General features: G+C 39.7%; 1 protein-coding gene across 3 annotated transcripts in view; it reads right to left on the reverse strand.

Annotated features, from left to right (window-relative positions):
* ZRANB3 (zinc finger RANBP2-type containing 3) overlaps positions 1-14,488 on the reverse strand; it is a 63,870-nt gene that overhangs the window by 46,512 nt on the left and 2,870 nt on the right. For all 3 annotated transcript variants that reach the window (XM_054970380.1, XM_054970381.1, XM_054970379.1), the window contains exon 2: positions 9,854-10,015. In XM_054970380.1, coding sequence (XP_054826355.1) covers positions 9,854-10,008 — 155 coding nt within the window. In that variant the 5' untranslated portion in view covers positions 10,009-10,015. The remainder of the gene's footprint in view (positions 1-9,853; positions 10,016-14,488) is intronic.

Genomic DNA, 14,488 nt, shown 5'->3' on the forward strand with positions numbered 1-14,488 from the left:
CCAAAAGCACAATTAAATAAAGCATGCATTCTATCAGTATTTTTTTTAAAAAAAGAATAATTCTTTAGCAAATTGACTGAACACTCCAACATTATTATTTAGTGTTAACAGTGCCCTAGATCCAAGAACAACACAACCAATTCCATGTTCTAAAGGAGACTTTTGACTTATTTGTTGAACAGCGGCCTGTTCTCTCTCCCACAATCCTGCATGGCAGATCTTTTGAAAGTAAAGGGGAGCATTGTGTGATGTGTCTTGGAAGCCTGCAGCTCAAAACATGAAAAATCCCACTGGACATGCCCATAGATGAACTCCCAATTCCATATACATTAGCATGCAACACTCTACACCGGGGAAATACATGTTACCTTTTAACATACCCCTTGTGAAAAAATCACCATGCTCAAAAATGAGTGTTTCTCTTTGTTAATGTGGCTTGGACCTTTTATGACAGCTCCTCCTTACATTACCTTAAATTGTACCTCAGGAAGGCCCTGACTGATTACAACCAACACTCTTTATTTACTTACACAAACACACACCATTGTTGATTTCTATTTGTTGTATGTTATAAAGCTTAATTAAAAAGTAAATTAATTAAAACACACACACACATACAGAACGCATATCAGATGTTCTCTACCTCAAGAACACTTCCCTTTGGGATTTGAATCCCAATACTAATGCCACTCTAACAACTACAATACACTGGCTTTTGTGGGAGGGCTGCTGTTGAACAGCAGGAAGCAGTCGAGCCTAGATGAGTCATGCAAATCATGTGGCATCAAGTTGCTCATTCTGGCCCCAATGAGTCCTCCCTCAAATGCCAAAACACCCATGGAAAGGGCCCTCCCACTCCCCTTGATTTCTACTGACAGAAACAAAGCCTGGAATATGGACTAAACTGTTATGGTTGCCTAACAACAGCCACTGAGTGCATCTAGTTAAAGCTACAGGTGCTCCTTTTATCTTCTTTTTAACGCCACCTTTTAGAGTTTTCTGCAAACCTGGGGCATTTTTCAAATGTGTAGGAAAACTTGTCTTGTCCATTCATGGAGAAATGACGACTAAGGGGTAACATGATAGAGGTTTACAAGATTATGCATGGGATAGAGAAGGTAGATAAAGAAGTATTTTTCTCCCTTTCTCACAATACGAGAACTCGTGGGCACTCAATGAAATTGCTGAACAGTCAGGTTAGAACGGATAAAAGGAAGTACTTCTTCACCCCGAGTGATTAACACATGGAATTCACTGCCACAGGAGGTGGTGGCAGCTTCAAGCACTGACGTCTTCAAGAGGGGATTGGATAAACATATGGAGCAGAGGTCCATCAGTGGTTATTAGCCACAAGCTATAGATAGAACTCTGTCTAGAGCAGTGATGCTCTGTATTCTTGGTGTTTGGGGGGGAAATCAGTGGGAGGGAGGGCTTCTAGTGTCCCTTCCCCACTGGCAGACCTCCTGATGACACCTGGGTTTTTTGGCCACTGTGTGACACTGAGTGTTGGACTGGGTGGGCCATTGGCCTGATCCAACATGGCTTCTCTTATGTTCTTATGGCTCCAATCTCCAGATTTAAATATTCTCAGATCAGCCCCCAATGGCTATTAGTATGTAAGATTCTTAAAGATATATTCACAGACCATCACCATGACCAATTTTCCACACAGATCTCCACTAACAGAATAATTTTTTCATCCACACAGACACAGATACTCTCTCAAGCTTTACACAGATTGCCTAGTTCAGAATCACTGCTAGACAGAATAACTTTTCTCTGAGATATAGAGACAGACTCTGACTTCCACACAGTTTGCCTGCCTTAGAATGAATACTTTCCCTCAGCATACTGACTAAAAACTGCAATTTACTATCCAATTAGGACTGCCAACTCCAGGTTGGGAAATTCCTAGAGATTTGGGGGGTGGAGTCTGGAGAGAATGGAGTTTGAGGACAGCCCTCAGCAGGGTATAATGTCATAGAGCCCACCAGCCATTTTCTCCAGGGGAACTGATCTCTGTGACCTGGAAATCAGTTGTAATTCCAGGAGATCTTCAGCCACCACCTAGAGGTTGGCAAGCCTAATGTAGTCCAGCAAACTTCAGTCATTCATCTATTTCTCCTTCCTCTCACATTAGAGGCTGCACTTCTAGCAGCAGTAAGCATATATTCAAAACTCCACATTAATACACGGAAATAAAACACACAAACTTATTTACATGGCAAAACATTACAGTATACTTTAATTAAACTGCATCTGTATGCACGATCTGAACTTTTGTTATCATTTAAATACAGGACAGCAGGTTGCAAATGACCCCAATAAGACTGCAGTTATAATAATGACTGCTCTGGGCCTGTGACTTATAGGAAACAAATTCTAACTGAATACCTGTTCTTGCTCTTAAGAGTCTGGTAACGTTGACTAAGCCTAGCTTATACACATACGTACCAAGATTTGAGCCCAGCTGTATTATAATGTATTAGGCAAGCAGAGAAGCAGCTGTGGGCTACAATATATTTACACTATAGCTCATGTGGTATTTAACTCTGCAAGAATATTTCCAGATCATCAGGAACTTTGAAAAAATGTGGTACAACCTTGCTGAGAAAGTGACGCCTAGAAAGAAAATTAACATTTAATTACCAGCATTAGATATGATGCTGTTGAGCGTAACTACTCCATCTGTTACTAGAATTGGAATAAAAAGTTTTCTTACGATTTCCTGATTACATACTGTTAACATTACATTCCTTATTCTATTAAGAAAATCCCTTCCCTCCAGACTTACTAGTTGTACGACTTTCCTCATTACTTGCTATATTAATGAAATCAGAGCAAGCTGCCCACACTGATGGAAAAGGTTATGTGCTGCTGAAGCAGACCTTCAGATAACATTTTTGAGGCATAAATCTGAATTATCACATATTTTGACTGCTACAAGCAGGACATCTTGTTCTTTGAAGTTCAATTAGTCATTTCCTTTCCAATGGTTGTTACCCAATTGAGACTAGATTATTCACATACCATCTGCTCACGTAACTATACAATAACTATATCCAAAAATTACGAATTTGAGTGCTGAGGCATTCCATTTCGTTTCAGGCTATAAACTTGGCTCGTATAGCCAAATGTGCCAGAAAAGGAGTAAGAAAAATAATCCCATGTCCTCATGAATGCAACTACCAAAGGGGACACCATGACCTATAATTAAGAATTTCAAATAAAGCCAAAGTTTTTTTTTAAAAAAATAGTATTTTGATTTACAGTCATCTGTGCTAACAAACATAAAAGTATTGAATTTGCTGTGGAAATCAGAAGACCAGTTGTAAGAATTTCACTTCAAACTAGAAGCATAGAAGGAGATCCTATTTCTATTTGAAAGGCAAGTAGGACTAGGATCCTATAGCAAATTCACAATAAATAGATCCTAATTGATTTTAGATTTTCCAAACTATTTTCAGTTTCAATACAAGGTTTTGACCTTCAAAGCCCTAAATGGCTTAGGTCCAGAATACATGAAGGACTGTCTCCATCAGTATCAATCAACTTGAGACTGTAGGTCAGCACAGGTTTAGTTGGTGGAACCTTGGAGGCGCTTCACAAAAACCACTTAGACAACTCATGAATTTCTGATATAATGATATTTACTAACTCAAGATAAATATACACAGGAATAATAGCAATGTTCACAAACCCAAAGTACAACAGTCACTGATCAAGAAGAAAAATCAGGAGTACAACTTCCCATTTACCAGGCAGATACAAAATCCTCATTCTGTAAGGTCTAACATGAGGCTCTATCAAAATTACATACAAAAAGTAAAGAAACAGTTCTAAAGCGAATATTAGGAAGAATATAATGAAGAAAATATAAAGGAAGAGAGAAACATTGACCAGTACACATTGCATTAAGAAAAAGACATTTGTTTCCACCATACAGCAGTGAGTCTAGGTTACAATGAGGCTGTGCCTCTAGGATTCCTCAGTTTAAGTACGCATAAGCAAGACATTCATATGAAGAGAAGACATTCGGGGGATGCTTTTCCCTGCAAGCCTTTTCAGAAGATTGTCAAACTTCAACAGTGCACATCAAGCAGGAAAGTTCGTTCCAAGGGTGCCCGAGCAGGAAATGTGGCACAAGATGCACCAAGACAGGAAAAGTAGAGCAAGACACTAATAATTTTGGGATTCACTTTATATTCTTATACTATGTAAAAAAGGTTGTTTAATATGGACATTTGGTACTTGTCTCAGTTCTAATTGGGCACTTGGGCTTTATTTGGACTGAGAGTTGGGGTGTCTGAGCCTATGCAGGAAAACAGGAGCCCTTACTGATGAGCCCTAGCACATGCTTAGAGACAGGGAGTCTGTGTCCTTGGGGTGTGGACGTGAAGCTTCCCATTCCCTAGCACCTTATGGCGTGGAAAAGATGGGATGGGAAAGCTTTTAGAGTGTAAGGCTTACATCCTGGCTACTTTGAAAAACAAGAGAAATTAGATCCATACATTATGAACCTACTGTCATCCATTGTGATGTTACAGATTTTGTGCTAGCACCATCCCATTGGGTTTGGTATGCAAAAGCAATGGTTGTAAATAATGCAGAAAAGCGTCCTTTCCCGTGTGACCTCATTACCCTTTTATATCAGCAGTTTGGTGGAGTGCAACCAACTGTGATCATTTAAATCAAGACTGAGTTCCCGGTTTATTTTAGGGGTTGCAGCATGGAAACCTTTACGTTTTATACAATCTATATTTCTAAAAGATTAATTCTTTGTCTGTCTGTCTGGCCCACGTCCATCTCCAGCCTTCCCCTCACTGGTGTGACTCTCCCAAACCCTGTAGCACCCTCTGGCTCCACTCAGATTCCAACCTTCTGACTCAGCTCTGAGGGATGCATCCTGGGGCTTGTGTTGGGGCTGCTGAGCACCCCAGCACCTGCTGGGCAGTCCTCCAGGCCTGCTAGCCCTCTGAGTTCACTCTGACTGCAGGTGTGGAGTAGCCAGGAGTGGGCACAACAGCTAAGGTGTCACTGATCAGCTTTTGGGTGGGACGCCACCCTAGCCTCCCACAAATGAGGTAATCAGGTAGTCTCCATCTTGTATGGGCAGGAGGCTGGGAGGTCTTTGGAGATGGTCTTTGGAGGAAGAGGATGCAGGCAGTGCTGCTCTGGACCAAGGGGGAGACAGTCAACTTGGCTCATATCCTGTTGGACCACTCCAAGAGAGTGAAACAGGAAAGACAGGGACAGTCTGCCAGGGGAGGCAGGCTGGGGGAGATTAACTTCGCCCCTCCCCACCCGTCTACCCTTTCTGAGACCAACAGGGGATGTGCTGCCTACACCCCAGGATGCCTCCCCTCTTTCTCTTTTTGGCACTGGAAGGGTGTGGTCAGAGTGCCCCCCATCATTCCCCACAGGGCATTTAGTCAAGTAAGTGGCTGCGGTGTTCATAGAGTCACCTTCCTACAGTGCATGTGAGGTGGGTGGGGGAGTGGAGCAATTCCCCTGCTCTTGGACGGCAAACATGCTAAATTCCTCCATGGATCTCTTAAGTTCATTTGGGGGCGGGTAGGGGTCATCTCAAGCACACCCTATCTTCCTCTTTCCTTTGTACTCTCTTAGAGGACTGGGTTATCTGCTGGGCATATCTTCAATGGTAGTTATACATATATTACTTGGGCACAAAAATTCTAAGTCTGCAGATAAGATTTTAGTCCAGTGGCACCTTAGAGACCAACAAGATTATCAGGGCATAAGCTTTTGAGAGTCAGTTTCCTTCATTTTTAGGGAGGGGCCCATATTTTATAGGCCCCCCACCCTTTCTTCTTCCTCCTATGGGAAAAGAAAGGAGGAAGCTAACATTTTGTAGCTTCTCTTCTTTTTATAGTATGTACACTTCTCTCAATAGCCCTGCCAATATGGAAAAAGACAAAAGGCAAAGAAGAGGACTTGTTTAATTAAAATTTAAGGATATAATAAGGAAATGCTTGAATAACTCATGCAAAGAAAGCACTGCTCATATGGAAAGGGCTTTGCCTCAGAGAACGAGCATGTTTGTACCCATTTACCCTCAAAGGTTGGTAGGTAATGAAATATTTATATAATTTTCAAGCCAAGAACCATGAGTAGTCTTGGCTATTCCCTGTTATATCTATGATGTATGAAAGAAAAGCTGGATGATTTGGAACAGAAGAACAGCACTTAAGTAAAATGTGTGTGTGGGAACCTGCAGAAGTCATATTGTAACTGCTGAAGCAGCGTGTGCTCTTGACTAAGTTAAAAACCAACCAACCAACATAATGTAGCAAAACTACAGCAGAAGAAATGCACTTCCTCTCTACTTCTGTTGCATGATGGAAAGCATTGAAATTAAGTTCCAGAAATTTTATTTACAAATCTATGATGCATTCTGAGTGACTTAAGTTTATTCTTCAAGGGAATCCCCCAAAACATAAAGGCACTGCTAGTCAGCTCAGCTGTCTACAAATTCATAAACTTTTGGAAACTTGTATTGACTGATGGGAAAGAAATCCATCAAGTAGCGAGTTTCAGTATTTCTTTTCCTTTGACATTGTCTAGCTTCATTATGTCCCTTGTGGTCATGGGTTAGCTTCAGGCATTTGTAAGCTAGACAGCAGCTTCAGCCCGTCTATAAAGACATGCGAGTACTTAACCCACTCCAGCATTAAAACAGGAGGCTTTGAACCTTCTTTACTTCCTTTTATCATTTTAGGACATTTATTCCTGGAAAAAATCATTGTTTCATGATAGGAAACCAAAAGCTGGAGCTATTCACTTAGCTATGCAGTACAGGTACACAAATATACAGTTTTGAAAAGAAAGCAAATAGCTCTGCTGTATACTTAAGACAAAAAACAGTTATCTGAACTATCCAGGTTATTATTAAGGATAGTCAGGTACCCTTTGCCCAAGTCTGGGTGGGTACATATATACCTGATGATAAAGGCAGAAGGGGACCCTTCCCTGGTTGCTGTTGCTTTCATTTGCTGATTGTCAGCGGCCCCTGTGGGCCCAAAATGACTATATACGGGACTGTGCAATGTGCGCTGCTGAGGATGGATCTATGATTTGCACCTCCTCTTTTATGCTACCAGTTTTATCTGTTTTATTTTATGTTTTAAACTGTTGTGATCTGCTTCAAGCCTGCTTGCAGGGAAAGTGGACTATAAAATCAATCAACCAATCAATAAAAAATAAATCATTTACACCCATTGACACGAACATCCATTGACACTGCCCAAAAATTGTTTGCTTATATAGCCGTTTCTTTAAACAGCTGTTAACATTTATCTTCCACTTTTCCACAACTGTTCAAGGAAGCTCATGTCAATTTAAATCAATAGAAAGAATAATAATAGAAACTGACAATGCCACTGGTTTTAGTACCAAATATTTTTTCCCTTTAACGACCAAGGCTCACATATTTCTAACAGAACATACTGTATAGAGGAAGAGTGCTATTTCCCTTCAATGTGGAGTTCCAGATTTTCCTCGGATTTTGCACCCACTCATGTGAATCAGTTTTATATAACACTCCAACATATAATTTGCATCCTACTCACAAGCCAACACTTTAGCATTAACATCTCTCTCATACTGGGGTTATTTAAGGAATGTGAGCCTGGTACATTTAAAAATGTGCAAGCAGCCATTTCATTTGTATGTCATTAATCACACTACGCAGTCCTAAATCTGTACTGACGATTACTGTCTTGCAAGAATTAGGGTACTTCACCAAAAATAGAGCCTCAAATGACTTGCACGTGGCATGTCAGAACTGAGTTTGGTGCCAAAGAGAGGTGTCAGATTGACAGCAACTCAGACTGCTTTCTATTCACAGAAAGGTATAGGAGTGGCTGTGTCAAACTTCCATCAGGAAGCAAAAATATCTAACAGTGAAAAAACTCAGCTGAGTCTTTAGTGCCATTCACAGCATTCTGTCTCCAAACTGAAGATAGTTATTGTAAAATGAGGTCAATGACATTTAAACTAATAGTAATCCATTACATGGAACCAGTGAAGAACCATGAATCCTTTATCATTGTTGGCCAACTGAAAATCAAGTTACAAAACGTCTCCTGGACAGTACCATTTCAGGGTGTATTTATGTGGGTAGTGATGGTACTTGTTTCAATAATCCTGCATTTAAAAAAACCCCACCCTTCAGATAGAAATCTAGCATACCAAGGAAAATGCTGGCATCACTTCACCTGTTGTTTTTAATGTTCAAACCTGCTTCCCGCAGCGGAAGAGTTCAGCAAAAGCTTTACCACTAGGTTCTCTTGATTGTATAGATTAGCCCATGGCCTCAAAATACAGTCTCAAAAAGTCTTAACTTTATTATTCCCAAGATGTATAAACTATGCTTAAGGCAAACCAAATAAATCATTACTGTTATGCAGGCTCAACGCATCCAGTACCAACAGATACAATCAGTCAGTCTTAGGAGAGTCATTTGTTGGATTCTGAACTGACCATTTGTTTAGATTTTTCTGCAAAGTTATGAACATTTTAAAAATGCGATCTGGAGAGTCATAGTAACCAGACATTGAAACTCTAAATTAAGCAACATTAACTACTACTTATTCATTCAAAACTGATTCCATAACTAATTTACTGTTAGATATAATTAAGGCTGCACTCCAACATGACGAACAAACCACTGTTTCTGATGAGAACAAACCAAAACATCTTTGGGCTTCCACACTCCTCCCTCACTCTGCACGCTGTGCCAAAATTGAAGATTTCCTCATTTTGAGTTAACAGCAATTAGTTAGTCATGAAGATCAAACTGAGGAGTTCAACCAAGTGAAGGATTAAACTATGAGGACTTCCTGGCTCATTCTGTCATGGTTTGTTCATGACATGGATCTTACCTACTCTATCCCTCCACTGAGCCAAGTCTGAAGCCCTTATACAGTTGAAGGGGCTTTCCTCTGACTTAAGTGGCTTTTCCTCCAACAGAGTTAGAGGAAAGCTTCAATTTTAGCTCAATGAAGTGGTAAGATAGGGTTAGGGATCCACCCCATTATAAAGCACCCTGAAATCACCCCTTTTCCTGCTCAGTACCACTGCAGACTACAGAACGTGAAAGAAAGTTCAATAGTGTTGCTGCCACAGAAATATTTAGTTCAACTAATCCAATTATTAATTTACATGGACATTAAGTTCAGGACTCTATTATTTGAGTTGGATCTAAAGTACCATGAGAAGATCAAAGCAAGCTGAAGTGGTCTCTTCTGCTTCTCTCCTCCCGCAACAGTACACTAAACTAAACCCTCTGAAATTCTCAGGGGACCTAACAAACAGCATAGGGGTAAAGTGGAGTCTCAGCAAGACACAGAAATGCGCAAAAATAACACCTCCTCCACTCACAAGGGCTGTTCCACTGGAATGGGTTGTTATACTGAGGGAAAACACTTTTGGATACAAACGTTTGTCCTGTATAACAATGATGAGTGTTTTTGCTTTTCTTTCTATTGATATAAACATTTGATTGCACAGTTGTTTATGAACATTACTGGTATCCCAATCCTAAATATTTGTACTGCTAAGGTAATTCCACCATTAACATCTGGCAACTCATCACTAGCATTTTCATAGTCTAAGAACACTTCCATGGGACTTTGGGTCCAAATGCAGCTATCTGGGTTATAAACTTCTTACAATCAGAATTTTAGATATTCAGAACAAACATTCAGAGAATATTTCAAAGTATTGCATTTAAAGAAATCTTTGTAATTGCACAAGCAATAGGTCAGGCTTTTTTTCGTTCCTAGAATGGGACTGACAATTTTTATACACCTTGTGTTTAAGATAATTTTACCTGCCGCTTTTCTCCATTGCAAATGTGATTCCTTTCTTCTGAAAAGGAAGTAGTCTCTGTTTTAGCTTTCCAGGTAGGAAAGACAGTTTTCCATCAGCATTAGAATTTGAACAAGAAGCTCCATATTTAGGAGCCTCTTGGATGTCACTTGCCATGTTCAGTCTAGGAAAAATTAGGAAACAATGAATTATTTCAATGTTTAATATTCAATATTAACAACAAGTAGCATTCTGATAAAAAGTGACATTCTGAAATTAATGTTACCAAATGTCTATTCTATTGACTATGTTATTTATAGTTCACCTCTCTCATCACTGAGACTCAAGGCAGATTGCACAGTGTAAATCAATATGATCAACAGCTGGAACGTTCAATAAACAATACAATAGGCTGTAGACTGCAGAAATTTGAAAACAAGCAGAAATCTGATACAGAGTTGACACAAAAAATAAGCAATTTGGCATGACATAGTAAGAGATAATAACAGTTAGTGCACACTAGTATAGTCCACAGTCCCTGTCCTTTTATTGAAGTACCTCTTTGAACCATTACCTTATAGCACAGCCCTACTGCGTGTGTATGGAGGCCCTCCTAAATAATTTGGTTTTACACAGTTTGTGGAAAGACAGGAGAGTGGGGGCTTTCCTGACCTCTTCAGGCAGGCCATTCCATAAGGTGGGAGCCAATAAAGAGAATGTCACAAAACAACAGGATTTAGAGCAATTTTGTTCTCGATTAGTATTATTTACAGTACAATAAAATTAATACCACTTGTCAATAGTAAATGGACTACAACAACTAACCCGTAGCTTCTTCTGATCTCTGGAGCCATTTCATAGTTTTACAATCAATGTGGTTATATTCCCCCTAGCCTGTCCTGTACCAGTATCCCTCAAACTTGTTATAGTGAATGCATACTTTAAAAAAAAAACCCTTCTAAGTGTAAGAACTATTGTTCCTCAAAGGAGTAGTCCCATCCTGTTCCTGCATCAGTCACTCATCTATCATGGCTCCTGAATGGGAGACCATAGCAACAGGCAGAGGAGATCATTCTGTGGCTTATCTGCACAATTCAGTCACACCTTTTACAAAATTATGTGAGAATTACCTGCCCCTGTCAAAGAGTGACATAAAGAGACCAGAACAATAAACCATAAAAAGATTCAGCAGGCAGCTTCTTTGTGCATTGGGTCTTTGGACTCACACCTGCCTTTGTTTAACACTGTGACTCCAATAGCTTTTGCACAATCCACAAGTTAGAGATTACTGCCCTACATGTAACACTTACAGGACACAACAGTACTGAAGAAACCAGAAAAGGTTCCAGGTAAGGTGGTCCTAAAGGTAAAGGTAGTCCCCTGTGCAAGCAATGAGTCATTACTGACCTGTGGGGGGACATCACATCATGATGTTTTCTTGGCAGACTTTTTACGGGGTGGTTTGCCATTGCCTTCCCCAGTCATCTACACTTTACCCCCAGGAAACTGGGTACTCATTTTACAGACCTCGGAAGGATGGAAGGCTGAGTCAACCTTGAGCCAGCTACCTGAACCCAGCTTCCACTGGGATCAAACTCAGGTTGTGAGCAGAGCTTGGACTGCAGTACTTCAGCTTACCACTCTGTGCCACGGGGCTCTCAAGGTGGTCCTACAGATGTAATATTTCTGAAAATTTCAAAGCCACTGGGAAAAATGTTTTTCTCTCTCTCTCTTTTTGGGGGGGAGGGGGGGGGGAAACAAAGTTTGGGGAAAATTGAAACATGCAACACTTACTGTCGTATCAAACCTAAACTAATTTTATTGCTTTAACAACATAAAATGTATCCTTTGTAACTTGCTTAGCTTATAAAATGGCAATGTTTGATATATTTATGGAATTTAAAAGTTAGTTTTCTGCAAGTAAAACTGCAAATATACCTAACACTTGAGAGAGAACTGCAAGTTGATGCACTCTATGCTACATTAGCACATATCTTAATTTTTGCTATATGAAGAGTAGAAATATAGAACACAAGCTTTATAGTAAATAGTAGAAAATATATTATTTGGTTAGGAAAAGGGCCCCACACTCACAACTAAATCAATAGCACATTTTGAAATGTAAACTATTCAGTAGTGTATTATCAGCACATACTACAGCATTTTATTTAAAAATAAACGTATCAACATCTCAAATCTCTAATCATAACCAGTTTCTAAAACTTCTGATTCCGAGGCTTCATTTTTAGTCTCATGCAGCTCTTTGGAAAACTTGAGGTCTGCACAAATTGAAATAAGCTTCTCTACTTTTACATTTTCTAGATGCAGAAATGCATTCTGGATTTAAGAGCTATATATGTCTGCAGTAGGTCTACCTTGTCTTTAAAAGTGTTTTACTTAATCTAAAATATAAAATATTTCATAAGAGTTTTTTCAGTACTCTCCTCAAATTCCAACTTTTCCACTAGAAAATTTTTTTGTGGGGAAAAGGGATTTCTGAATTTTTCCATTTTTTCTCCAAGCCTTTACATCTCTAGCCAGGCCCCATTCCATGATACATTATAAAATAACAGGGGCAGTAATATCAACCAATTAGTAATTAATGAACTTATTACATTACCATCATTTTAGTGCATGCCACCAGAAATAAGATGCTTTTTTGGTTTTTAATTGAAAACTGTTTACTTTGTTGAAATGGCTTACTCTTTTTAGAGGAAAAAGCCACATTCATCATTTACATCAAATTTGTGAGACAGATAATACTCTCATCCTCTTGGATTGGTGTTCTGGGAGAACAGTCCTTCAGTTATCTATTCTACTATTTAACTGGTACTCCTCAGACATTATTTTAAACAGATGGCAGAGTCAAGAGATTCTCATCTCTTGTTCATAGTATCAGCTGGCTGCAACAAACTGCTTACAAAAGGGAAGAGAGGAAGACCAAAAACCCGCTGGCTGGATACCATCATGAAAGACACTGGACTGAACATGAAGGAATTGAAAGAAGCAGTCAGAGACAGAAAGGCCTGGAGGGATACGATCTACAGAGTAGCCAAGGATTGGACACGATTAAATGGCTAGGATTGGACTGGGATCTAAACCTAGGCATTTGAAACAACCAATTTAAATATAACTTTCCAATTTCCATACTTCTAAACGTTGTTAGTCTTTTAAGGTGCCATTGGACTTTTACATTAAACATTGGTTTGTAACTAAACAGAGCCTCTATACTACCCCAGAGTATAACTCAAAAGTTTCAGTCATGTAGCACTCAGGACTTTGGCAATACAGCGTTATATTGACCTAGAGACTAGTGAACAACTGTAAAATTAAGGATTTCTGTGTTGCTTTTTCTTTATACATGTGACGGTACTAAGCAAGATCAGTTACTTGCAGACTAACTACCTGTGTCTGAATTCCAAAGGTGCCCACAAACTCAAAAAGGCTGAGGCCCCTTCTTGTATAGCATGCTGTCAACATATATGTAAGAGAGCATTTTAAAGACAACTACAGAGCCTATGGCTGGGAGAAGTTACCACAGATGTCAAATAAACAAGGAACAGTCATAAGAGCAGCCTTCATCCCTAAACCTGGCCCAGGAGGACCATAACAACCAAGACCAGAGTATGAGAGGGCTTAGTATCAATAGAAGCAGCAGCCTAATTTGATAATCAAGATTAAACATTTAGGGACCATTTAGAAAGCCATTCCCACCTGATCGTGGGACTTTTTTTGGCACAATAAACTGCTAACAAGCCATGACCTCCTTTCATAAGGGGCAGCAGAAGACTTTGACAGCATGAGCAATTCACTGTTCCCAGTAATTACTACTGAGTAAAACTGCAAACTGTATTTTGTAAGCTCGGATCATTAAATTTAATAGCCTATAACAGTCACTTTTTACAAGTAATTTTATTGCATCCTGATGAGTATCTGTGTTCCAACACCTGTCTCAAGTTGTTGGTTTTTTTTAAACACTACTATGGATGGAAACATTGGGCCACTTCAGATATATCAATCAGTGCTCATGTACTAGGATTTTATGTATGCCTAAACACAGAAACAATTGAGAGAATCCTAGCTCTCCACTGAGTGAAGTTTGAAGCCTTCCTCCAGCCTAAAGAGCTCCAACTCCAACTCCAACGGCGCTTCTGTTGGAGAAAGAGCTTCATGGAGAATGGTTGCATCCGTTCCACTATAGAGGGCTTCAGCATTTCCACTAAGATGGAGTAGGAGAATGGTAGCAAAAGTAATATTTTGCAATGCAGATAACCTAATCAGTACTTACTGGGACTGGTACAGTGGTCAACAGACCAGTTAAATGACCTAGGTCAAGTATTCCATGAAGCCAAGGATGTAATCATGTAGGTTGTATATTATCCTTCGTTACCTAATATTGTCATTTGCTGCAATGGGCAGAAGAGAGGACTATTTTCTCCCTACCTGGAAGTGGGAAAAAGTGACAAAGCGAAACGGTCCTATGGGGGTTCTCCAAGCAGGAGTATAAGCAGTCTCCAGCAGCAAAGGTTAATGCCTACGGCCACCCACGGAAATTCATTATTTTTTTTCACATTAATTTCAGAGAGAGATATCCAAACTCCTGTGATTGGACAGAGTTTATAGAAGCAGAACATTCTCATTTTCCTCTTCTCTCAGT

This window comes from Eublepharis macularius, chromosome 2 (assembly GCF_028583425.1).
Source record: "Eublepharis macularius isolate TG4126 chromosome 2, MPM_Emac_v1.0, whole genome shotgun sequence".
Classification (NCBI taxonomy): Eukaryota; Metazoa; Chordata; class Lepidosauria; order Squamata; family Eublepharidae; genus Eublepharis; species Eublepharis macularius.